Here is a 27,372-nt window from a genome sequence, read left to right on the forward strand (position 1 = left end):
AAGTTAAAGAGAGAATTCTTAGGGCATGCCACTTCCTTTTGCAGAAAAGGAAAATGTTTCTGCAGAAAAATCAGTCTTTTGGGGTTCCCTTGTATATAGCTTTTTGTTTTTCTCTTGCTGTCTTAAGAATTCTGTTTCATTAGTTGTTTTTTTCAGGGTTTTTCTCTTGCCCTTTCAACTGAAACAAATTCCTCTGTCTTCTCATTTTGCTTAACTTTCTGTGTCTCTATGAAATTAGGTGAAATGGTTACCTATTGTGGTCTTAAAGGGGTGTCCTTGTGTGGGAGCGGCCTTATACAGTCTGTGTGTGCCCAGTGGCTTTGGTGGGAGAGCTGGATCTGACATGAACACTCATCTTTCCTCAGAGTGTGCTGGGAGCTATTACCTTGGTAGGAGGTGGGGCTGGACATGGAAGGGCTAGAGCCCAAACCAGGTGTTGGCGAGGACGTGGAGTAAAGGGAACTCCTGTGCACTTCTGGAGTGAATGTAAATTGATGCAGTCGTTATGGAAAACAGTATGGAGGTTTCTAAAAAAAATTAAGAACAGAACACCCATATGGTTCAGCAATCCCACTTCTTGGTATATAACCAAAGAAAATGGAATCTGGTTCTCAAAGAGATATCTGCACTTCCTTGTGCATTGCAGCATTATTCACAATAGTCGAGATACGGAGACAAACTAAGTGTCCACCAGTGAATGAATGGATAAAGATGTGCCATATATACACAATGGAATGTGACCCAGCCATGAGAAAGAAGGAAATCCAGCCATTTGTGACAACACGGATGAGCCTTGAGAGCATTATGCAAAGTGAAATAAGACAGACAGAGAAAGACAAATACTGTAAGTCTTCACTTATATGTGGAATCTACAAAAGCTGAACTCAGTGAAACAGAGTAGAATAGTGGTTGCCAGGAGCTGGGGGGTGGTGGGAGAAATGGGGAGAAGTCTGTCAAAGGGTACAAACTTCCAGTTGTAAGATGAGTAAGTTCTGGGGATACAATGTACAGCATTGTGACTATAGTTAAAAATATGTATTATACACTTGAAAGTTGCTAAGAGATAAGATATTGAGTGTCCTCACTACACACACAAAAATGGTAACTATGTGAGGGAGTGGAGGTGTTAATTTCCCTACTGTGGTAGTCATTTTGCAATAGATACATGCATCAAATCATTGCACTGTACACCTTAAACTTACACAATGTTATATGTCATTTCTTTCTCAATAAATCTGGGGGGAAAAAGGGAAAAATATTCCTGTTAAAATCACCTAGGCTGTGACAAGTTTCTTGGTAAGATACTGGTCAGAACATGTAATGTGTTTTTGCCTAGAAGCTAAGCTCTCATGGTAGATAGGTCTTTGGGACTCTCCCTGGTTTCCTATTTGACCTGTGATGTGTCCAACCGTAGCATCCAACACCAAGTCCAGATAACGCAGATCCACGGGACCCAGTGATCCCACATGACGCTGCTCTCCTGCTTCCAGTGACAGACATTGGTCCAACCAAAGCCCCGTATATCTGAGGATTTTGTTCAACAAAATCACCTTGCATCACCTTGCATCCTTCAGCCATCAGGCTAAATGCTTAGGCTACAAAGATGCACAGGACAGAGGTTTTCAACCTTGAGAAGCTCATGACCTGGGGCACAAGACGATCCTGGACACAGGGCAACTTGTGGAGGAGTTTGTCAACAGTGTCAGCCCAGTGAGATGAGTGTCTTAACATAAGGATGTACAAAGTGCTCTGGGTGCGTTGAGAAGGCTCTGCACGGGGGCTCCAAGAAGGCTCCAGAGAGAAAGTGAGGTGTGAGTCCCTTCCTGAAGGACCAGAAGTTTGCTCAGGCCAAGAAGCAGAAAAAGCCATTCTTAGTAAGGAGAACTGTGAAGGCAGAGAGGCGTGAAAGGGCCTGGCAGGGGTGGAGACAAGTGAACAGCTTGCGAGTGAAGGCTGCCAACGGATGGTGACCTGCAGACAGATTTCGGTGTGGCCACAGAGTGGTTTATGAATTTGAGTCACATTTAGAAATGGAGATATTTCATGAAAAAGTCCAGATTTTCTGCCTCTCTTGAAAAAACGGAAAATCGGGCCACCTTGCTGGATATCAATTATGGGCTGGAACTGAGACATGATCGCCCCCTTCAGAAGAGGTCTGTGCACCTCAATTTATCCCAATGTCCACCACCCATGCCAGATGCAAACTACTCGTGGGCATTTACGCTCCCATCCAGCAATTGCACTAATTCCCATAAACAGCTTAACTCCTGATGGCATTTGAATTTTTAGCCTCCGGTTAAGCATCCCTTGAAATTAAAGGGCAAGGTGGAGGTTGCGGGGGGCAAGATTGGCAGAGTTAAAACTGGCAACTGTGGGGAGACATTACCACCCCAGAGCAGAAGGGACAAGGGGAGGGAGTGGCGTAAATGAAGTGTGGTGAGAGCTGGAAGGAGGAGGGGCCCTGAGAGCCTAGTGCTGGGGTGTAATTATTGGGGACACAGCACTGGAGCAGGAAGGGAGGGAGGTTAAAATACCTCCGTCTCAGATAAGCAACAAGAATTTATTGTACAGCACAGGGAAATATAGCCATTATCTTGTAGTCATTTTAAACGGAGTATAATGACTTTATAAAATTTCATATAATCTATGAAAATATTGAGTCACTATGCTGTACACTTGTCATTAATATAATATTGTAAATCAACTATAGGTGAATTTTAAAAACAGAAGAGAATTGCACCATAAAAACAAACAAACAAACGACCCTGGTCTCTCCTCCAGGGCCTCCCACTAGCTGAACCAGAAGGCATTGGGCAAGAGAGCCCTACAGAGGCTGTCCACAGCGGGGCACTGGGCAGAGGACAGTGGAGAGTGGATGTGGGAGGGCACTAGTACATCTCGGCACTTGGGGATAGAGAGGGAGCCAGGAAAGGCCCTCTCCTGAGAGTTACTGGAGCTGTGGTCCCTGTACAGGGACCCTCCTGAGTATGGTTAAGCCACAGGGGCTCTAAAGCCAGCAGGTGGGAGGGAAGGGGGCTGGGCAGGGCCTGAGCTGCCCCTCCATCACCGAGAAGCTCTGGGAGGCCACAAGACCCACAGCAGGACAAGGGGACGACAGAGGCTGAAGTCTGGCCTCGCAAAGACTATTGCGGAAGGGTGCTGTGGTAGGTGGAGGTTTGGAGGGCTGGGGTAGCCCGTGGACTCATGGGCAGGAGAAGGTGGTCAGGATACTTAGAGGAAGACTGGGCCCCGAGGTCTTCTGGCTCATGTTCTAGTTCACCAGGCACCCACTGTGTCCCTGGTGGCCACCCAGTCTCTGCTTGATCACTTTGGTGTTAGGGAGAACAGTAGTCCAGGAGGTGGCTCTGATGACGAGAAAGACCCTCTGATGAGCTGAGGTCAACCTCTTTGTCTCTAGCCCTGCAACTTGAGGCCACAATGAACACCTTCCTACGTCCAAGGAGAGTTTTCCTCACCCCTCTAGGTCCTTAATCACTTCTAAAGGTGGTGTCCTGGGACCATGACCCTCTGGATGTGGCCCCTTTTGCCACTGGCTCTCTGGAAATAGTTCTCATACAATCTCCCTTCCTCATGCCTTCTTTTACCTTGGATTGAATGTCACTGGGGGATGGAGGAGTGAGGCCTCCCTTGAGTTGGGCAATGTGTCAACGGCATTTAGGACAGCACTAGATTTTTTATTCCAAGAATCAGGCTGAGCAAGTGGGAGTTTATGAGTTTTACCTCAACAGCTCCCTGAGCTAAACGGGCAGGAGCTAAATAGGCAGGGACTGGAGGTTCAGAAAGAATTAGTACCGCCCTAGGGTGACACAGCCAAACGCAGGGCTGCAGCCAACCCCAGGTCTTCACTTCCGGGCCTCCTTCCACCACGGGGACCCGGAACCCCTGTGCTCTGTTTGGGGGGCTCCTTTTACAAAGGCAGGTGGGAGCGCCCTGCTGCAGGGAAGGGTGCCGCTGCGTGCCCTGCTCTGGTGGGACAAGGTTTAAATGATGCCAGCTCTTTACAGCAGTCCTTCTGGGATGTCACATTTCTAGACCCGAGGAATCCTTCCCTGGAAGAGGCAGGGCAGACCAGCCCAGGGAGTGGAGCTGTTCCCTTGCCCAGTTCTCAACTCCACTCCCCTGACCCCCCTGAGAGGGGCTCCCCTGCCAGACTTGGACTTGCCCTGGAGGACTTCATGGCAGCAGTGGCTCCTCCCGTCCTAGGGCACCTGTTCAGCTGCACATCAGGGCCTGAAGCTTCCATTGAGGTAAATGTCCCTGGAGAGAGGATTTTTTTCCTCTCCTGTTTACTTTTCAGTATCAATGTCACCACATTTTCATTCCCAATTGCAAAATTTGGCTCCTGAAAAGCCATTGCCCAGTTGTGCATAACCTCAAGCATCAGCCACATGGTACTCCTCAGGGGGCCCTGTTCCCACAGATGTTATCTCACTTCTTTGCTTTAGATGATCCCACTTGAAAGGAGGTCCAAGCCTCCCTGTTTCCCCAGGGCTAACATCTGCTGGATATTAAGGGATACTTGAGCATGGACTAGGGTGGGACGCCCTGGATGGGTATCTCAGCTCCAGGCATCAAACCTCTCCTGTGCCACGTGCTCCCTGGGGCTTGGCATATTCCAGAGGGCAGTAGGGATTGGGTTAGAATCACGGGGGGAGAGATTTTTAGAAGATACCCAAGCTCCGCCCCTTGAGCATGGGGGCTTTTTCCTGGATGGGTCCTCCCTTACCACCGCAGACAGTCCAGTGCACCTGAACGGCTACTAGACACTGGTAACGGCAGAGGCAGTCTTGGCAGGAGGGCTTGGACATCAGGGAGGAAGAGAAGGGAGGGGGTAAGCAGAAAATCCAGTGGTTTAGAAATCGGGCCTGGAGATGTTCCTGAAGGCTGACTAGGGTCACCAGGGGGGCACTGAGTATGGGTAGAGGTCTCTCCCTCCCTCTCCCCAGAGGTGAGTAAAGGCTCTGCTGAGGGACAGATACCAGTCCAGGGCACTCAGAATAAGGAGCTGCCTGGATCACTGTCTCCCTGTAAGTTAGGCCAACCCCAAGCCCTTTGAGGCCTGGACAACGGGCTCCACACACCCTTCCCTCACTACAGAGAGCTGAACCTTCCTTGGGACCAAGATCTCACACTGTACAGCAGCTACTTTGCTCTGTGCTGCTTCTCTACGTGTCCCTCTTACTTCTCACATGCGAGGTCCACACGTGGGTTGGAAGGGAAGAGGGTTAACCATGGGAATTCAAGGGCAGCGAGGCTTGTAAGAATTGGGTTGGTAGTTTTCGAACAATTCCTTACAGTTAGAAGCTGAGCAGTGGGGACTCGGGGTGTGGTAGGAGATGGACAGGCCTGTTTTTCTCTTTAACTAGGCTGAGCAGAGAAGATCCAGATAAATGCAGGCCTTACTTCAAGACCGTACTGTCTGATGGCCATTAACTTTGAACACTAAGAGGTAAATTGTGTTAAGTTTCGCTTCCTCTGAAAAGCCTCTAGACAGCCTTTTCTGAAAACTGTAGCCCCACATGAATTTGCGCTTCACTGAGTCCTATAGCACAGTGGTTCTCGAACTTGAGCATGTATCAGAATCATCTGGAAGGTGGAGGGGGCGTGGGGCATCCCGAGAGTTTAATAGGCTTGGGGTGGGGCCTGAAAATTTGCGTTCCTAAGAAGTTCCCAGGTGATGCTGATACTGCTGCTCTGGGGGCCACACTTGGAGAATCATAGCTGTTAACACATACTCTCTACCTTGGAATTTCGGGCGTTATTTGTATTTGGGCTGGAATTAGTCTCGAATTATTTTCTGCATGTCAGTCAATCTCAGCCAGATTTTGATTCCTTTGGGGCAGGGATTGTATGTTTCATCTTTTCTTTCACACTAGTTAGTGTATTGTTGGACACATAGTAAATGAAATACTCATATATTGAGAAGAACTTCAGAGAATTTGGTTTTTACAAGCAGACAGAGATCAAGTAAAGTTAATTTTAGGATTCCCACATTTTGCAAAAGAGCATCTAGTTTTTTCTCATCATTCACATTTGCAGAGAAAAATCTTAAATGTGCTTCAGCCATCTCCCAAGCTCATGAAAGAAAAGCTCTAGTCTTGATTTAGGAAAAAAAAGAGTTCATTCCTTCATCCTTCCAAACAAGGTACAGTACAACTGAACAACAATACACATTACTGAAAAACACAACTGCATTTTACATTGCTCACTACTCTTTAAATAAGTACAATTCAGACATTAAGGAAAAGAGCTGCTAATCCCATTAACGCATTACAGAAATCAAAATTAACTTACCACACAAAATAAATTAAAACATTAAATATTAACCTTTTCAGTGCAACATATACAGAAGTCAGAGTAACAAGTTCTAAAACAAAAGCATCAGGTTTGTTATAATAAGATAATGAGAAGTCGAACACTTCGGTAAATTATTACACTAGGAAGAGGGGTTGTGTTCAGTACTATGTGTGTGTTTGCCATGAGATCTTTTAGAGAGCTTGGTAAAATCAGTGGCTCCAGAGAACAAGTCTTACGTTAGAACATTAAGAACAAACATGTGTGTTCATCTTGTTTCTGTGATGTCGCCCTTGGTCCTGGCCTTTTTTTTTTTTTTTTTTTTTTTTTTTTTTAGCGGTACGCGGGCCTCTCACTGTTGTGGCCTCTCCCGTTGCGGAGCACAGGCTCCGGACGCGCAGGCTCAGCGGCCATGGCTCACGGGCCCAGCCGCTCCGCGGCATGTGGGATCCTCCCGGACCGGGGCACGAACCCGCGTCCCCTGCATCGGCAGGCGGACTCTCAACCACTGCGCCACCAGGGAAGCCCCCAGTCCTGGGCTTTTGAATCATCCCCTGACCCCTCCTCAGCTGAGCAGGTTGGGAGGAATCAAAGCCCAGATCCTACTAAGGGGTTGGGGTCCCCTGAGCACTGTTCCTGCCAAAACTGCCTGGAAGAGTAGCCAGCGGTTCTTGTGCACCGAGGCAGCCCAGACCTGGGAAACCTGAAGATGCCAGACACTTTCTCCACCTGCACAGACCAGGCTCCCAAGAAGCTCTGGAAGCACATCTCCTCCCTCATCAATATGGGTGGGGGAATGTCAATCCCGCCGTCTCCTTTCACGGCAGATAGACTCTGGGGACATTCTGCCCCCCTTCTCTGCTGGCACACAATGGCAAACTCATATCTTGCTTGGTTACATGTGTATCCAGATGTGTCTTCCAGATCAGCATTGGCTGCTGTCTCTCCTTTCATTAGCAGACGATGTTTCCCGCCAGTATGCTTAAAGAAGTCACAGCCTGTAGAGCAGTGGGAAAATCCAGGTCCCACAAAAGATTTGGAAGCACCCCCTCCCTTTTTTTTTTCTTAAAATGGGGGCTTTACATTTCTCCTGAGACAGACATTGGCAACGGCTGTGTTCCCCGCCCCCAGGCATGTGGCTGCTTACCAGGTCAGATCTTGGGAATGATTCCCTGATCGTAATGAACTTGGCTTTCTAAAAAGCAAAGAAACATGGGGAACCTACGGAGATGGATTAGGAGATGATTTTTAACCTGAAAAGGGGGCGTTTTTACAGCTAACCAATGCCAAAGAAGTACCAATGCCATTAATGGCATAGGAATCCAATGCTTGTTGGCCATCTGATTTCTAAGAGAGAAATCACTAGAGAAGCAAGGTTCTCACATCCTGGAGCACGGACAAAGGTCCAACCAGGCCTGCCTTGACCCCACCTCTGCTTCCAACTCTCTTCAGACCTGCTGGTTTACAGAGGACTGTTCTGAGAGGCACTTCTAGGATGGCACTCAACTGAGCCCATTCACTGCATGGTTGTACAGGCACAAGGAAGGGGGCACCGGCAGCCGTGACTTGCTGGACTGCAGCATTCACAGATCCTAAATATGAGGTCCCCACAGGGAACAAAGAAGGTTCCCTCTGCTTCCATCCTTATAGTCTCACCCCTCTGCAAAGGCTCTTAGACACCTGAAGACTGGACACCGATCCTTCCACTCAGTAGGTGAACAAAGCCCCACAAGATATTCTCAACATCAGTTCATACTTTTTAAAGGCAACCAGACCTCAAATAGTCCCTAAAAGACTGAGTCAAGATTGTCCTAAAGAGGGCTTCCCTGGTGGCGCAGTGGTTGCGCGTCCGCCTGCCGATGCGGGGGAGTCGGGTTCGCGCCCCGGTCTGGGAGGATCCCGCATGCCGCGGAGCGGCTGGGTCCGTGGGCCATGGCCGCTGAGCCTGCGCGTCCGGAGCCTGTGCTCCGCAACGGGAGAGGCCGCGGCGGAGGGAGGCCCGCATACCACAGAAAAAAAAAAAAAAAAAAGATTGTCCTAAAGTAAAAATGTGATCTCAAGTTAAAAACAAGTGATGCTACTCCACTTGCATTAGTCTCTCTGAACCGGAATCAGACTTTCAGGAGAGCCTGATAAGAAAAGTGAGTGCCAACTGGGGTCTACAGACCAGTGTCAACTGCATTGGTGTCCTATGGTCAAGCCTCAGCCCACACATCTGCTGCTGTAGGACCAGCCTAAGGAATGCAAACTCAGGCGTATTTTCTTTTATGACTAAAACCCGGGAGCTGTGGTCAGTTACACTGCTGGCGAATGGATCCCATTTCTGCTACGGGCGCTCTGGGTGCCGCATCATTCAATAAAAGTGCCAGAATTAAGACACGTGTCATGTAATTAGCTCAACTGTAGGAAATACAGAGAAAATGCACTGAAGTAGACACACTGGGGCAGAAGAATTCGAGGAGGACAAAATGACCTGGTAGGAATTTCAAGCCAACTTGACATATTTTAAAGGTCCCTTTCACGATGTGAGGCGCTACAGGCACTGAAGGGTTGATAGGTAGAAATCTTCCATTTTTCAAACATTAGTGAGTAAGAGTTCCCTCACATATGGAGTCTACATATTATTTCATTGTTTTCCCATTTCCAAATTTTAGTGACAATTCCTAGGGATGAGCTCCCACCGTGCAGTTGGAGGGAAGTGGAATTTCCCCCAGGCAGACCCACTGGGTTGGAAAGCACCCAGGAGAACGATTTCTCCTTCCCTGAGGGAAAAGTGAGACCCACACGGTGGAGGTGGCTTGTTAGAGTTTTTGTTAAAAAAAAAAAAAACAAATGGCATCCTGGATGGAAAAGAAAAAAAAAGTCACTGGACTATTTCTCCTAATGCTTAAAAATAAATAGGAAAGTTCAATTTCTCCCTTTCAAAATAAAACAACAAATCAACTGAGTAGCAACATGGAAAATAAGTGACTGGTCCCCCTTCATGGACGCAGCCCCAAATGCCCGCGGCCCTCCGCTAGTGCTCTATTTCTAAACAGATTCTCAGAGGGCCCACTGGACAGTTAGTATGTTTAACAACAGAGCGGGGTAGTCTGTTTCCCCCCACCATGTAGAGGCACACACAGGCATTCTTCCTCTTCCTTGACAAGATGCCAGATCTCCACTGCTAGATTTGCTAACTTTTCAGCAGGAATGTATCCTGGGGCATTTACTAGTTTTGTGTATTAAATGGCATGACCTCTGAACCCCAATCTTTGCTCCCATCAGCAACTCATCCTCTGCTTCCATCTCCACCTATCCTGGTGGTTTTTTCCCAAGCTTTAGCTGTTCCAAAGAGACCAGACATTTCTAATCAGTCTAACTTTTTGGCCAGCAATACATACATCATTAATGCAGACGTCTGAAAGGGTTTTGCACTTTTTACATTGACTAAAGGGATTAAAAATAACACCATCATCCACCTAATAAATAAGAAGTTATCTCTGAGGGTGGCAACAGCTCGGGAAGGTCTTCAACATCATGTGTCTGTGGAAGATATCGGGCTGGTTGAGGGTTTTGTGGACAGAGGACAGACACGGCTCCTCTTACACTGGTGTCTTCGCGTAGCAAAAAGCAGTTATGCCTTTTTCCACCTTCTTCCCCCATAAGCGGTAGGAAAAAAAACCGTAACAACTATAGGAATCTCCAGTGTCAGGCAGGGTGGAGACTGTTGTGGGGAGATGGGCCCATTAAAAAAAGCACAGCCTGGCATCCGTGACGGGCAGAACACACCTACACACACCTGGACGCAGATGCCAACGCACACACCTCATTAGGTAAACAGGAGGTCCAGCCCATGCTGTTCATTTCTGACCAGTCTTTAGACTGTGGTCCACTTATTTCTTCTCCAGGTCACACTGGATAACCCCAAGCAGACAGAGTTGTGGACAGAGTTTTGAATGAAGGCCCACAAAAGACAAAGAGCCCACACAGGCGAGGGCAGGCAGAGTAGGAAAGGTCTGCTGGCCCGTCCCAGGCAGCCCTCGCCGTGCCATCCTCAAGAAGTCCTTTCTTTCTCAGGCTGCCGCAGGCCATTTGGCAGAACTCCTCCTCTGGGCTCTTCAGACCACTGGAAGGAAGGAAAAACAGGTTAAGCTCTGCGGGCCAGACCCCAGCCAGGCTGGGAAAACTGGCTTGGGACAGAAACTTGGGGATGCACCAGCCAAAGTCACCAGGTTCTCTTGGGCGGACAAGTCCACCTTCTGCTGGTTCAACCTCAGGGGCAGAGGCTCCTGAAACTGCGTTTTCAGAGCCAAAGGAAACAAGAGAATGGGGATGCGCGCTGTCATGACGGCCTTCATTCAACTGGAGGTGATTCAACCCCGTCCGCGGCCAGTTCCCTCATCGGGGTGGCTTAGCGGGCAGCTCATGAGCTGGTCAGGGCTCTGGCAGCAGAATGGCTTCCCCCGAGGCTATTTAAGAATGGACCCCCCCTTGTTGCTCAATGGGTGGGCCCTGAGGGTATCCTCTGTGCCTGTCACGGGGAGGCAGCGTGTACCCATTCCCCAGCAGCTCCTGAGTCCAGCCCAGCCTGGACATCGTCCTGCTCTGGTCCCTCCCATGGTTCCTCTGGAGGTGGGAAGGTATCTGTCAACTCAAGGAGAGGGGCGTCAGCCTTGGCGGCCATCTCTGGACGGTCAGATCCATCCCCAGGTTCAAAGCTAACATTCTCTCAAATGTGGGTAGGGAAGAAGTGACATTAAATTTACTCTATCCTAAATGACTCTGCCGAGGTGCAGACCGATGGCACAAAATTTACTATAAATTTTCTTAAAAAGGCATACACAGTTTTCCTATTGGTGCTAAAAGACAAAACAAAAATATTTATCTTTGTTAGCTCAATGGATGGTCTCCTGAGGTAGTGGAGGAGATGTGAGTGGGGCCTTCAGAGGACTTGGGTCTCATCCTAGCTCCCCCAGGAACTCAGGGAGGCACCCACGCAGGCCTTTGGCAGACTCAGTTTACCCACACCCTCCTCCTTAAGGCTATCGTGAGGATTAATGAATCAGCACCTTCCTAAATCAAAAGAGCTGCTCATGCACAATTACTATGGCTCTTGAAATGAAGACCAAGTGAATGGCGCTCCAGGGCCTTCAGTTCCCTCCAGGTCAGATCACCAGGAGGCCTAATGAACACGGCAGCGCTCCAGCTTCCGAGGCACTTTTCTTCCTGTCTTCTCCATGCAGCCGTGAGCTTCTGGAATGCTGACCGTGCTACGGCCATACCGCTCTGAATGCGCCCGATCTCGTCTGGAATGCTGACTGTTTACTAGAGAAGGACACCCCCAGGTGGACGAGTCTGGGGTGATTGTCTCCTGATCCACTACTTCCTAAAAAGGAACTCTAAGTTTCTGACGGGCTTTGTGGGTCAACCCAGCGTTCCAGAAACTTGTTCGTGTGAGACTTTTCAGAACCTGTCTGGAGCCCTGAGCAAGGGATGCTCGGATGAGGGTTCCTGAGATGTGAGTTTGGCCTCATATCCAGATGTCCAATCTTTTTCGTGGATGTTGGAGAAAATATTCAAGCAACAATGGTAAACTGAATGAAGATCACAGGATTCTAAGAGTTTAGAGTCCTTCAAGACCTTCTATAGGCCAAATCTCTCATTTCACAGATGGGAAAGGGGAGATGATTTCTCAAGGGAAAGAGAATGAACATCTGTTGAATGTCTACAGTCTGTGACACACTAGGTACTTCATATAGTACTTATTCAATTTGCACAACATCTTTTTAACAAGAAAACCAAGGCTCAGAGAGGTTAAGTTACTTGTTAAAGGTCACACAGTCAGCAGTAAGGATAAAAGAGCTCCCTTCTGAGTAAAACACACATTAGAATAAGCTAAACCTGACTCGGTAGGATGAATATCCTCCTCTTTTTCTCCCTTCTTTCTGCTTCATCCTCCAAGAACTTCTGCCCTGACCTGGAGAAGGTGGTCCTTTTCTCTACCCAGTAGTGTCCCCCGAGGGAAAAAGGCCTTTCCTTGAGGCAGCACTCTTACCTGTTTCTGAGTGGCAGCAAGCAGTCCTTCCCTTCAGGAGGGCACTGGGCTTCTCGTGCCGGCAGATGAGGGCCCGGCACCATTCACAGTGTTTTCGGACCTGGCAGCAGCTGCAAAGGTGCAGAGAATGCGGTCTTGGCAGGAGCCTGGCAGGGGTGCCCAGCTGGTGCAGCGTCTGCCCAAGGGGCCTGCTGGGCAGCTCTGGGCTCTAACCCAGCCTTCCCATGGGGCCTCCGGAGGGAGACACACAGCAGGGGGCTGAGGGCTTTGCAGGGTGGTGGCCTTTGGGGCAGGAGCTGGTCACCTGCGAGAGGACCTGTTGGCCACCCCAGAGGACCAGCCCCATTCGGCTGCTCTGCTCTGGGTTGGCAGAGTAACCTGGCAGGCAGGTACCTGGCTCCAGCTGATAGAAGGGACCGGTCCCCCGCCGGCTGCTTGCTCCCTAAAGCAGCGGTTGGGTAACTCCAGAAATGCGGGAGCAGCCTCAGAACCGCTTTCAGGACTGGGCCAAAGCCGCCACTTCAGGCTAGCCAGGGCTGGGAGGGCTAGGGACGGGGTCATCCATCAGGAATTGCCAGCAGAAAAGCTGGGACTGTGGGTGGGCTGCAATGGACCCACGGAAGGAATGGAAGAATAAATCATGCATCTCCGTGGCTTCGAATCTTTTTCTGAGGACTAACATTCTCTAGTCGTGGCAAACTCATCCTCTCAGTGAACCCAAAACCCGGAGTCCTAAAGCATCAGGACCATGAACGCTCCGGCCTCCCTCTGTGGGCAGGAATGGATGGTCTGCAGAGTTAGCACAAAAAAGGAACCAGAGAACCCAAGAGAAGGGCAGAAAAGAAAGCACTAAGACATTAATTACCTACAGACACTGATGGTTGTTTCCCTTGGGATACCATGGAGGACTGTTTCCACTCATTCTAACCCTAAGGTATATGTAACCTATACATCCAGTGTCTGGGGCTGGGAGGGGTCTCCTGGCTTACATGAGCCTGGAAACAGATGAGGAAACAAGCCTGTTGCTGGGCTTCCCTGTTGGAGCCTGGTGACATTTCATGATCCTCACCCCAGCCCCTCTCTCTCGGCACTGCCCCAGGAAGGTTACCAGAGCCCTTGAATCTCTGGGCAGCAGAGCTGAGAAGGGACCCGGGGACATTTCTGCCCAAGCTGCTTCTGCCAGGGGTGGCCAGAGCAGTCTCCCGGGCCCGGGTCCCTCCTGAGCCACAGAGTCCAGGTTGGGACCAGCTCACCCCATGCGGGAGGGACCTAGGCCTTGACTCCAGATCTATCAGTGACTGCTGTCTTGCTGTCACCTAGCCAGGAGGGCTTGTCCCAGTCACTACCCAGACAGGAATGGCCCAGGGCTGTGAGATCAAGGCCTCTAGATCCCTCTGGCATGGGATGAGCTGGTCCCAACCAGCTCTACCACTCAGGAGGGACCCCGTGCCCCGGCAACCAGCAGTCTGGCGGGGGCTTGGTCTCTCAGGGATTCTGAACTTGATCTCTGGCAAGGATGGGCTGGGAAAGGACAGAGGAGAGATGGGATGGCTGCCTCCCTGGGAATTCCTCCCTGGGAACCAGAGAGGCCGCCCAGGTACCCTGGGTTGTTTCTGTCTTCAGAGAATATGGCAAAATGAGCTTTTCACTCCCCCTGGGGAGGCCCGCGTGGGCACCGAGTCTTGTTCCTACGGCTCTGGGACCCTCCTGGCCACAGAAACAGGACTGTGGGAGTGACGGGTGCCCCCATGTGGCCAGCCGGCCATGAGAACCGAGGCTAGTAGAACAGCCCAGCTGAGACCTCATCCCTCACCCTTAACACTGGCTTGATCCAGGAGGAGGATGTGAGTGGGCTGCGGCTACTGTCAACAAGCTGGGGTTCTAGGGGCACCCCGTTCATTCCCAGAACCAGGAGCGTGTGTTTTAGACGCTCCAACAGCAGCAGCCAATAAACAAACGGGACGGAGACTCTTATTTATCTGTCCAAAACCCAGGCAACCCCAGAGGGCTCAAGTCTGGCTTCCTGCGGGAACACGCACTGCTTCCTCCAGGCCTGGCTAGAGGGGCCTGTCTACTTACTGTTTCCACCATGAGCTACTACTCTACACTGAGCTAACCGCAGCCTTCGGCCGGTCTGTCGATTTCTTGTGCGTGTCCAATTAGGTAGCCTACTCTTGAGGGCTTGCTCTGTGACTTAGAGGTCTCCAAATATTTCCAGGGAATAAATCTGGCCAGATGCTGGAAATACAACCCTAGGGCCTCTCGCTTTGCAGAGCAGTCCAGTCGGGAGATATGGGCAGCAAAGGGGGCTAAGAAACACCGGGAAAAGGGCTCAGTTGGTCTAGGGCTCAGGAAGGCTTCCTGGAAGATGTCAGGCAGAGACTGAGTTTCGGAGGAGGAGGAAGAGGGCAGAAAAGCAGAGAAAGGGGGAGGCCTGTCATAACGGCAACAGTGGCTTTAGGATTCGCGAAGTGCCTTCTGTGGAGAGGAAGCGAGGCCGCTACTGCCCACGGGAGGCTGGGAGCCGTTTCTAGTTCCCTCTGGAACCCCTGCACATCCCCATCTCAACGGTGAAGGCTCCAAGCCCACAGCAGAGAGAGAGCACCTTTGGCTCTGCTTCCAGTGGGGCACCTGCCAGGATGTGTGCCTTTCACACGACTTGGCTGTCACCAAAGTTCCCCTTTGCTTTGCTAACCCTAATCAGACATCACAGCAGTAAACTGTCGAGGTGGCCCTGATATGGCCCCGGGAGGGCCTGCGGGTGGGGGTCCCGGCCTCAGGGGTAGCAAAGACTCACTGTATCAGCACACACGTGATGATGAGGACAGTCAGGGCCACGATGGAGACCACCACCAAGGCAGTAATGGCCTGCTTCTTCTGGCTGGCGGCCACCACGGCCAGGAGGTCTGCATGTTCACAGCGTGCACCGACGTACCCAGAGTGGCAGCTGAGGGAGACAGGAACATCAGCGTGCTCTCCAGGCGGAAGTCTCATTCTCCCCACTCCCCAGGAAGGCTGGGCCGGAGGGGAAAAGCCCAAAGGAGCCCCTCCAGCCTTTGCTATTGGAGACAAAGGCATCAGCAAAATTGTTCCTACTCCCCTGCACAGGCTCCTCTTGTTTGGAAAACAAGGGGTAACTCACCAGCTTATCATCTGAGGGGAAGGTGCTGCTGAGGCACTTCGTTATTACGGTAACCGTGCCAGATCCCGGGGGAGTGAGGAGGGCGGCAAGTGTGTCCAAGACACGAAGCTCATTTTGGCAGTTCATAAAAATCCAGGTTATTTTTAAACTAAATGTGTGTATTCAGAATTCCTAGTGATGAGAGAAAGACAACATGCTAAACCAGCAGGAGACAAAGACTGTGGTTTGCTTTTTTATCTTCTTCACCAAGTTTAGTGAGTTCTGCAGACATTTACCAGGTGGGGCATGTACTGGACTAGAGGCCAGCACCACTATCTGGTAATAACAGGGGGCCTCTCTCCGCTAGAGGATTAGTAACGGCACAAAACGATGCATGTTTATGAACATGCATGTAGCCTGTAAAGGGCAATACCAACACAAGGTGACAGTATTACTCGTATTGCTACTATTCAGAAACTCTTTGGCATCAATCATTTCAGTAGCAGACTCCTCCTAAGAGCTGACGGCTGAAGCTGCTTCTTCCACGTAGCCCTCACCTATGCTAAACTCCCCCCACCCAGATTCTGGCTGGGGCCACAAGGGGTTCTTACATGGTGATTCCTCAGGACATGTTCTAGGCATAAGGAAGCGATCGTCATTTTCTGATGCAGGCCCCTTTTTTTTTTCCCCGCCAAGCATATGATTCTTCTCAGTAGAAGATACTTAGCTTACACACAGGTCCCTTTGTCTGGGGTGACTTTTTTATTGTAATGAAAATGTTTGATCACGACTGTTTTCTCAGGTAGGATAGCTTCCTTCCCACAGGGGACTTCCTTGAGGGGCAGCCTTGCATCAAACAACACACTGGATTTAAAGGTTTTTGTCCCTCCCCACCGCCCTTCGGACACGACAATGATAGTTAAACATTTCTTTTTTTTTAAGAGTCTACCTTTTGATGAAATAGCCAGACTGTCACCTTCACTTTGAGATTAAAAGGCTTTGGAAAATGAAGGGAGATTAAGGGTCCTGGTATGCCTGGTTGTGCAGGGCCAGCTCCAGGGGCGTCGCATTTGTGATTCCCTTAAACCTGGGCTCCTGGGCTGCCAGACCCCACATGCCAGAAGGAGTCACAGGACAAATACAGTGCATTTTCCTGGAGTACAGGTTTTGCTCAATGCTAGCACAAATTGAGTCATTTTCAGGTACCGTATGGGTTTAAGGTTATGGCAAACAGGAGATGCTGCAAAAATGGCTGCTTAAGGCTACAACCTGGGATACCAGAACATATAGCTGCTGTCTTTAATGCTGCTTAATGGAAAAGTCTCTCATTGGTGCTCTTTATCCCAAAGCCCAACTGTTATGTGCCTCCTTTAAAGGTATTCTTTAGTGTGAATTCTTTTGTCTGAACTTGCTTTTCTGTTAGAGGTTAGTTTACATTTGACACATGTTTTCTCATTTAGTCTTTGCACAGAAAAGTCAAGTCACTTGCCTGTGCCCACCCTGCCAGGGAAGAGAGAGAAATCCATTCCCAGGTCTGCCGACCCCAGGGTCTGGGTTCTCGCTCACTCAGCAGGGCTGCTGCCCCTGCATACTATCTGGGGATTGTGATGAGAATGTCGCAGATTCAGCTCGATTAAATCTGGCTTTTGGTTTAGCCTCCAATCTTGAAAGTGTAAAGGAGATTTGAGGTTTTAGGTTCAACAAGGGTGCAAAGGGTTTGCAGTCTTCAGTAAGTAAGGAAGCTGGGGAGGGCCAACCGGGATGGAAAATGCCACGTAGAGTTCTCTACAGACCCGAGGAGGAGAGAGCAGGCTCCAGAGAGGAAGAAGATGCAGGAGCTCTGGCAAGAAGACCTTGTTTGAAAAAGGATCTGGACCACAGAAGTGTGAACACAGACTCTCACAGACTTTGGCTAGGAGGGCGATGGCTGGGGGCCAGGAAACAGGGGCAAGTTTGCTTTTGTTTGGTCTTAATAACAAAATCATTTTGAGGGCAAATTCAGGAAACAGCTCACCCTGTAGACCGGGGAGAAAACAAGGTGCTGGCCCCTTCCCAGTAGAGGGGGAAGCTGACGGTGGACGGAACTAGAGACTGAGAGGCGATAAGCAACAGGCACAGGTGATGCACAAATTGAAGCTGTGGTGTCGACAGCGGATCCTGCAAAGGGTCCCTCCTCCAACCCATCCTGAATATTCACCCTGCACCCGGATGGCTCCCACCTGGGTTGCGGGCTTCCTCCATTTGGTATCCAACACCCCTTACCTGCAGGACCCTAATCCACCCCCTCTACTTTATCTCCAGTCACCTAGGTTTCAGCCAACCCAAGAAGTACCCCCATCCCCAATGTCAGCTAAACTAGTGCCCATCAGGGCACGTCGGCCTGTGAATGAATGAATGAATGACTACCTTGCCCATCTCAGCTCCTGCCACCTTCTCTGCCCGGAATATTATTCCTCACTTTCTTCCTCAAACTCCACCTCAAAGACCACATTCTCCAAGAAGATATAATTTAAAGACTCACTCATTCATTCGCCCAGTCATCCATCCATGCATTTTCCATAGCTCTTTCTATGGATCTCCCTAGCCTCTCCTCCTCTGAAGGCCCTTAGGACTATGCCCACCTCTCTGACTGCCTCTCCCACAAGCCTCACTTTAGGCCAGCCTCCAGGCTCCTGCAGGCAAGACTTAGCTCTACAAAAACTCTGGTGAACCACAGAACAGAAGAGGGTTGGGGAGCCTGGGCTTTGGGATGGATTGTTAGATGTCTAACCAGGAGTTGCAGTCAAGCCAATGAGACTTCTCTGTAGCTGGGTGTTAGTCTGCTTCCTCCTAGGGAAGGACAGTGTGATGAGGATTTGCACAGCTATTCGTGAAAGGTCCACGCTATAGGAAGAGCACCCCAGGAGGCAATTTCACCCAGCCAGAGATGTTCCTACTCTAACCTGCAGGCCCTGGGAAAGGAGGATTCTAACACCTCCTCAACTGCTTGGTTCTGGAAACCCTATGAATGAACAAATCAATGCTGGGGACTCTAAGAAATCCCATTTAAATAAAATAGTGGGAGCTTAGTGCTAATTACATTATCTTATCAACAAAGGCTATGCTAAACTCCTACATGAACTATCTCTGTTAATCCCAACAATGACTACTGCATGTGAGGTCTGGGCTGCTGTTTACCTTGTTTTACAGATGGGGGCGGGCAGATTCGGGAGTTAAAAACCTAAGGATCTCAACTGTGAAGGAGACCTTTCTGGGGTAATGCAAATTAATCACTACTCTAGGATAGTGATTCAATGGCAAACTCACAAACTGCACAGCAAAAAGGAAGAGGGGTGGCTGATTGCCCCATTAAAGAGGTCTTCCTGCTGTGGGTGTAGCAAGTTGCAAAGATGCCCCCAAACAGTGCCGTCTTAACTCACTAGGGAAGATAACCCCCTAGGCTGGGACACTGAGTCGCAGGACACCTGTATTGGGTTTACCCATTTTGGGCTTCAAGAACTGGATTTACCAAGTCCTAGAACCTCTCTGCTTGGGGCGCTTGGGAGGAGTGGGCTGGAGGGAGTAGGGGCTTCCTCATCGTACAGCCCTGGGTTCCATGGTCTACCCAACTTTCACTGCTTCTTCAGCAGGACTTGGATCCTTCAGCTGTGGTGATGGTAACAATGTGCTTTTCACCATGGTGATCGTGCTGATGATGGCTGTTCTTATGCTCTGCTAGGAACTGGGCTTCAATATTCTCTAATGTGCTAATAGAACTTTCCGTGATGATTCGACAGATGAATGGATAAAGATGTGGTACATATATACAATGGGATACTACTCAGCCATAAAAAAGAACAAAAGAAGCCATTTGCAGCAACATGGATGCAACTAGAGATTATCATACTAAGTGAAGTAAGTCAAAAAGAGAAGGCAATATCATATCACTTATATGTGGAATCTAAAATATGGCACAAATGAACCTATCTATGAAACAGAAACAGACTCACAGACATAGAGAACAGACTTGTCTATTGCCAAGGGGGATGGGGAGTGGGGGACAGATGGTTTGGGAGTTTGGGGTTAGTAGATGCAAACTATTACACATAGAATAAACAACAAGGTCCTACTGTATAGCACAGGGAACTATAGTCAGTATCCGGGGATAAACCATAATGGAAAAGAATATAAAAAAGAATGTATATATATGTATAACTGAGTCACCTTGCTGTACAGCAGAAATTAACACAACACTGTAAACCAACTATACTTCAATAAAAAAATAAATTTAAGAAGAACTTTCTGCGATGATGGAAATAGTGTCTGTATGTGTGCTGTCTAATACAGTAGCCACTAGCTGCCTAGAGGTACTGAGTACTTGAAATGTGCCTAGTGAGACTGAAAAAAAAATTTTATTGGAGTATAGTTGATTTACAGTGATGTGTTAGTTTCAGGTGTACAGCAAAGTGAATCAGTTATACATATACATATATCCACTCTTTCTTTTTTTAGATTCTTTTCCCATATAGGCCATTACAGACTATTGAGTAGAGTTCCCTGTGCTATACAGCAGGTTCTTATTAGTTATCTATTTTATATATCGAGTAGTGCGTATATGTCAATCCCAATCTACCAATTTATCCCTCTCCCCCGTATCCCCTGGTAACCATAAGTTTGTTTCCTACATCGGTGGCTCTACTTCTGTGAAAAACTAAATTTTAATTAACTAAATAAATTAAATAGCCACACATGGCTAGTGGCTCCTGTCTTGGACAGCAAAAGCTCTGCATGCATTATGGTCACTGGGTCCTCATTACAATCCTGAGAAGTACTAATCTCTCCATTTTATACACAAAGAAACTGAGGCTTAACGGTGCTAAGTCACTCAGATCTGTCTGAGGTCCAAATCCATGCCTTTAACTGCTGCGTTATCCTGCCTGGTGTGTGACCCTCAGTACCTGCTTCCCCTGGGGGCAGAGAGAGGGCGTGCACTTTCTCCAGACTTGTGGGTGGGTGATGTCCTAACGTCTTACCCCTACACCCCACCACCTGCTGGTTATTGAGATGATAGTAGATATACATAAAGCGGCTCAAGCACCAACAAGAAAACCATTCCCAATCCTGATCTCTCGGGAGGCCTGTTCTTGGTCACACAGGCAGTCTGCTTGCGCACTGAAGGCGGTCACCCCTCTCTGGGTGTTTGACTCTGTTCAGATCCCACTGGAATGTACTGTGGCCAGAGCCAGGTGGAATGTTTTCCTTGGCTGACAGCAATGTGCTTTCACACTTTGCTGTGGGAAAGTCAGGGAGTTCAGTCACCGAGGGGCATTTTTTGTATAGGTGAGACACTTCGATGAGCTGTCACTGGCTGCCAACACTGGAACCCTGAAAACCTGTCACCTGGGTGGCTTCCTTCAACTGTTTTCCTTCGTTTGAAGGTTTCTGCAGGCAGCAGACCAACGGAAGCACATTAGAGAATACTGAAGCCCAGAACTGCAGAATCTGCCTCAGGGAGAAAAACGGTGTTTGAGTCCTAACCTTGCATTTCTGTGGTTTTACTTACTACCTTTGGAAATTCTTTCCCTATGTGTTTTCTGAAGTGGTTGGCTCCTAGCAGGGATTTATTATAGGGAGACCAAAGATACAATCTAGGGTTCATCTGAAGCATAAATGTTTCAGGATAATGTTCACTACCTTTGGCGATTTCTGACTAGTTATTTGTTTTAACTTTTTTTCCTTATCTCATATTTTAGTGTGAGATGTCATTTTAGTTCTCTGGAAACCTAAGGACTATTGTTCTTATGGAAAACAAAGCTTAAGAATGACAGTATTTTAGAAAGAGCCCCCTCTTTTCGGACTATAATCTTGGGCCCCTGTGGGTTTTCCTGTAAGGCCGTGACTGACACGGCCTTAACTTCCAGGTATGTCAGTTTTATTGACAAGGATGAGTGTGTCAGCTGCCTAAAGCTGGGGGAGTTCTAGGAGCGGGGACAGCATGTTTTGCTTTCTCTGCATGGACTCACAGTTTCTGGTCTGGTGGGAATTAATGAATTAGAACATTCCTCTACGCACCGTGAATACAAAAAGGTATAAGGCGTGGTCCCGCCCTCACTGAGCTTACAAGCTCCTGTGGCGGCAGAAGTGAGCAAAGCAGGCTGGCGTGAGCAGAGCAGAGCAGAGCAGAGCAGAGCGGGGCAACGGGATGCCTGGGGGCCGACTTTGGCTTCGGTGCTGGGGAGCTGCAGGAAGAGGTGGAAACTGGGCAACTGGAGGGGGCAGGCCGTGTTCCGGGGAAGCTGGGCGTCTGCCTGGAGGTGTTAATACCTGACTTCCAAAATGCGGACAGCTAATTACAACCACCAAAGAACAAGGCAGACTCATCTACCGCGGTATGAAACACGTCTGTGGGCTGAATACCACCCCTGGGCCGCCACGATCCAGCGGGGAAACTGAGGTAGAGAGGCGGTAAAGGCTCAACGTGGCCACGCCTCCCCACAGACGGTCAGCTTTCCCACACTGCAGAAGGGTCTCCGCTGATTCTGTAGACCCTGCCCTCGGCCCACAGGAAGGATTCACTGAGAGTCTGTGCTGAGGGTAACGAGTGTAGGAATGACCCTGACCTTCCTCTGGAGGAAGGTTTACCTGCAGGGGAAAGGTGCCAACACCTTTCCTGGAAATAAGAGCTATCTGAGGTGAACTCTGTGAGGCTGAGACAGAGTGCCCTCAGGGGCAACAGCTGAGAACATGGGTTTCGGGGTTGGAATTGATGGGACTGAACCCCAGCTCCACCATTTATGGGCTCTGGGGCTGCCTAACTTCTCTGAGCCTCAGTTTTCTCATTTACACAATAAGGGCAAGAATCTCTACTTGAGAGGGAGGATGGGAGGACTCCATGAGTCACTGTATGTGGAGTGCTGGGAGCCGGGCCCGGCACACAGTTACAGCTTTTACAGAGAGCTGACTATTATTATTAACAGTAATAGTTATAGGGTGAGTGGGGAGAGAGACAGCTGGTCTTCCTGACCACCAGCACGTAATGCTGTGTAAATGTGATGGACGGTGATCTCCCTGAGCCACGAGCAGGGCTTGGGACCTAGACTGAGCAGAAAAAGGGAGCCACCACCCCCTGCTCTCAGAAGGCTTCCGCCAGCTGAAGGGGGCTCGGCCACAGGTAGGGTTACCTGCTGACCCAGGCTCAAGGCTGCCAGCTCTCAGAGTTTACAACAGTCCCTGATCTGGTGGAAAAAATGAACTTCTGACACACTTTTGATCAGAACTCCCCTCTCTCTCTCCAAAGAAGATCCCTCCCATCGCACAGCCCGGGGCAGCCTGAGGTCCCGGCACCGGGGCTCCGCTGGAGGGGAGAGGGCCTTCTGCCTGCTGCACTGGTAGGTTTCCCGAGATCTAGGCCAAGAAGCCACCCTTCCTTCAGGGCCAGTGTTTTTCCATAATGACCAGGCTACGATAAAAAAATAATCCCATCAGCCTCCCTGAGGCTCCTATGTGTATTTTAATAAGAATGATCATCATGAATGACGACTATTGTCATCACTGTGCTTTGTATTTAGGGGTGGGGAGGGCTCTTGGCTCTGCAGACGGTGGCCTGGGGGCCTCACCCAGGCCTCCCAGGAGGAAGGTGGCCAGTGTGCCTCTCCAGGCTTCAGAGGCACCCCGAGGGGCCTGCCCAGGCTCACACAACAGCCCCTCAGGAAGAGGAAAGCCCTACCCACCACCACTTACTGTGGCAGGCTTTCCCGGTCCCCAGTCTCTCCTGGGCTTCTCATCCGATACCCTTAAGCACCATGGTTAAGAATGCGGTTTTAGGAGCTGGACAGGCTGGGTCTGAATGTGAGCTCTGCTCTGTGATCTGTGCACAACTTCTCTGTGCCCACCTCACGGCATCATCTTGAGGATTACACGAATTAACACATGGATCATGCTTAGAATGATGCCTGGCATGAAGCAAAGCTCAATAAATGCTGGCTTTTATTAACATTTAGTATTATTTACTGGTATTATTAGCTTGGAACATATGAAATTGCTGACTTTTAACCGTTTTTGACCTATAAAAATGGCAACTTCACAGACATGGGTGGTTCTTAATGGGGGTAGAGGGCAATTCTTCCTCTGCCCTCCCGCCCGTGCTGGGGGACATTTGGCAATGTCTGGAGACATTTTTGATTGTCACGACTGTTGGGGGGAAGTGGTGCTACTGGCACCTAGTGGGTAGAGGCCAGGGTTGCTAACACCCTTCAGAACACAGGTGAGCTCCCACAGCAAGGGGTTACCCAGCCCCCAAAGTCAACAGCGCCAAAGCTGACTCTAAGGCCACCTAACAGTACTCTACCACAGCACAGATTTACTTCCCTAAAACACCCCTTCCCATGACTGGCACGGTTCCCACTGCCTAGAGAATAAAGGCTCACTTCCAACAGGCTCTGGCTTCCAATTCATCTCCAATCTTGTCTCCTCCCTACTGCGGCCTCACTGACTGTAACGGCAGGTCCCCCAACACTCCAGGCCTGGAGCAACCTCTCTGCTCTCCCCACCAGCCAAACCCCGACACCTGCTCCGGGAAGCTTTCCTTACGGGCCTTGCTTGCCCAGTCGGGCTGACCATGGCAATCACTGGTGGCTCTTAACTAATGTGACTCCTGGGTCCCATTCCTGGAGATTCTGATTCAGGGGATTGGGGTGGGGCTCAGCTATGTTTTCAGAAGCAGCCCCCGGGGGCTCATGCTCAGGCTGCGGTGGCAAATGCCACGCCCCGGCCTGCATCCTTATTTCCAAGTTGCTTTGCTCTGTTACCACTCATGTACACCAACCCTCTGCGTGTACTTCTGGCTTATTTTATTAGCTGGATGAGGGCAGAGACCTCATCTTAAGAGACGCCAGCTATTCAAAGGGATCCAAACAAGTGCCTTGCCCTCCAGAAATTCTAAGTAGTGAATTAAACTTGAACCAAAATTAGGAGTTTGGGATTAATAGATAGGCACTACTATATAAAAAACAAACAACAAGGTCCTACTGTAGAGCACAGGGAACTATATTCACTATCTGGTAATAACGTATAATGTACAAGAATCTGAAAAAGAATATATTCTTTATATTAAAAATATATAGAAATAACTGAATCACTTTGCTGTACACCTGAAACTAGCACAACATTGTAAATCAGCTATACTTCAATTAAAAAAAAAAAAGAAAAAAAACGTGAATCCAGGAATTTTCAGACTTTGTTGAACCCAGGAGTCACCTGAGGTGCTTGTTAAAAATGCAAATCCCCAGGCTCTAAACTCTAGGAGTTCTGCCTTAGTGGCTCTGGGCCAGGGCTCTGGAACCTGGATTTTTAACCAACTGGGTTTGAAGCAGGTCTCCCTTAGCCCGCTGTTCTGATTCTCTAACACATTGGCTCCAAGGCTCTCAGGGGCCTCTGGCATGGCTTCTGGAGGGAAGTGCTCTTTTAATGGGTTGCTGGCGCATCTGCAGCCCCAGCACCCCAGAACCCCAGGGGACACTTACACACATGCTGGCTTGTCCTCCTGCACCAAAAACCTGCAGGTTCCATGGAAGCAGAACTGACTGTGGGAAGCTGGGCAGTCATTAAAATGGGACACCACAGCTGCGGCCACGGGCGGGTCTGCTGGGGAGAGAAAAGACATTTGGCTCAGATCCAAGGCATAGCAAGACATCCCATGGGTCCACCCCACCGGAGAGGGAGCCTGGATGGCTGGGGTTTCTGGTTTCAACCAGTACCTCCTCTTCAGTTCTAACTTTCTAACAGCCAGTACAGGACCAGAGATGCCTGCATTGTGAGCTTTCCAGTGGGGCTTTACTTATTTACTTAACTTTGTAGAAAACAAAACAATCTCTCCAAAAGACTCAGTGTAATTCAGAGACACCAGAGCAATTTTACTTTTAAAGCCTGTTCCCCAAGAATGACCTAATTTTACTTTTCCAGAGTGATAGTGATGATTTTTTAAAAGATAGCCTTCATAAAAATCTGTTTTAAAGGCAGGAAACCGAAGAAAGGCACAAAAGAGTACTCTACAGCCATTAAATTGATGCTGAGGAAGAACAATGATGCAAAAAGATGCTCATGATATATGACTGTAAGTGAACTAGTGCATTTCCAGTGTGGTCTGTATAGTATGATTCTATTTAAACAAACAAACAAACAAACAGAAATTTAGGTGTGAAGAAGTCTGGGAAGGATTTACATGAACATGGTGGTAGGGCCTCTCTGGCCTTTCGAAGTTGATTAGGTGTGATCACGCCATGAAGATGACTTAATGCATAGAAGTCCACCCAGGAGTAGCACAGGCAGCACTGGGAAAGCCTTGATGGGGATGGAGAGGCAGCAGAGTCGGGTCCACTCAGAGCCCTGGTGCCTCTAACTCTCAAGGGTTTGGGGCATCACCAAACCTCTCAGGCCAGCTGGAAGCACTGTTAGGAACCACACATGACCTAATGGCCAGCCCAAAGGGTATCACTTTGGATTTATTTTATTAGACTCCAATAGCCTTGTTTTGTCCAAATAACCCTTGAGACATAGTAGATAGCAATTTCAAGATGGCATGATAGATGTTTCTGTTGCATCTTTCAGGGGGTCCTCTTATATTTGTGTTTTGGGCATTTGGGGAGTGGGTCTTTCTCAAGTATTTTTTGGGGAAAAAATATGTGCTTGGAGTTCTTGCTCTTTGAGTGAAATTAAGCCCCAATTTCATATTGTGGGATTTTTGACCACCACGAAATAGTAAACTCATGTTGCTGTCTCTCTATTGCTTCCAGAAGAAGCACAATTTTGGAAACCTTGTAATTCCAGTGGAGAAAGCAGAGGCTAAAAATATAGCAGAGTCCATGATGCAGAAGGCAAGAGGGCACTCAGAGGTTATGGGCGTGGGTTTAGGAGGCAGAGAAACACGGGTCTGGGTTCTGCCTCTGCCGCCTGGATGCGGTGCTGAGCTTCCGCCCCAGTGAGATGGGGAGTCCACTGCCTCATCGTGGCTCTGAGGCTGAGCGAGGCCAAGTGGGTTAAGTACTGTGCTCAGCAAATCGTCTGGTACATATCTCTCAGCTGTTAGCTCTTCTGTTATCATCACTGACGATCCCACTATGCTAATGAGTCCCCACACGTGACAAGACCACTCTAGTATATAATCTCCCCCTCCCTCCATAAGTTCAGTGCAGCATAACTAAAAGTCCAGGTGGGCCCTTCAGCTACTAAAGATAGTGACTTTCACATGTGAGGACAAGCAGAGAAGCCCAGAGCCAGGTGGAGATGGCGACCCAGGGCTGTTGGCTGGCCCTGCTCTGACTGCAGCACATCCCTGTCCAGCAGGGGCCTCTAGGACATGGTTTCCGACTGCCTTGGCTGAGACAGCAGCTACCTGCGAGTCCCAGGCCCAGGTGGCTGATGAGTGACTTGGTCACTTGCTGACAGCGGACACTGGGGTGGTGAGTTGAACCTGGAAGGATCTGCTGTAGTTCACATAACCAGTGTCTCTGTGCTGACTAAACTCGTCAAGGGGCAAATATGGAGAGATGAAGTGGCTGGAGATTAGTGGATCTAATTTGATTCAGACATTAAAAAAGGCTTTTGATAAGCTCTACAAAAGGCCATTTAGACAACCACCTCCAAGGGGCTAGTGGGAGTCCCTTGTCAGGGCTTAGAGCCGGGCTTCTTAAAATGTGGTCTATGAACCAGCAGCTTCACACCCCCGAGAACCTGTCAGAAGGCCAAGTTCATGGACCCCATCCCACACGATGGAATTCGGGTCCTTGGGGTGGGGCCCAGTAATCCGTGTGACAAACTCACCAGGTGATTTTTTAAAAGTTGGGTTTATTGAGGTAGAATTGATATACAGTACCATTTGCCCTACAGGTGATTCTGATGTGCATTAATGTTTGAGAGACAGGCT

General features: G+C 49.2%; 1 protein-coding gene across 6 annotated transcripts in view; it reads right to left on the reverse strand.

Moving 5' to 3' along the window:
* Positions 1-9,134: 9,134 nt before the first annotated feature.
* The window catches only part of TGFA (transforming growth factor alpha), a 101,513-nt gene continuing 83,275 nt past the window's right edge, over positions 9,135-27,372 (reverse strand). For 3 of the 6 annotated variants that reach the window (XM_055089235.1, XM_055089233.1, XM_055089236.1), the window contains exons 3-5: positions 24,974-25,094; positions 15,150-15,299; positions 12,297-12,462 (exon numbers count right to left, since the gene is read on the reverse strand). In XM_055089235.1, the coding sequence (XP_054945210.1) occupies positions 12,297-12,462; positions 15,150-15,299; positions 24,974-25,094 (437 nt within the window). Of the gene's footprint in view, positions 10,424-12,296; positions 12,463-15,149; positions 15,300-24,973; positions 25,095-27,372 lie in introns of those variants that run through there. The other 3 variants (XM_007128939.4, XM_024133575.3, XM_055089234.1) reach the window with 3 other exon arrangements.

This window comes from Physeter macrocephalus, chromosome 12 (assembly GCF_002837175.3).
Source record: "Physeter macrocephalus isolate SW-GA chromosome 12, ASM283717v5, whole genome shotgun sequence".
NCBI lineage: Eukaryota > Metazoa > Chordata > Mammalia > Artiodactyla > Physeteridae > Physeter > Physeter macrocephalus.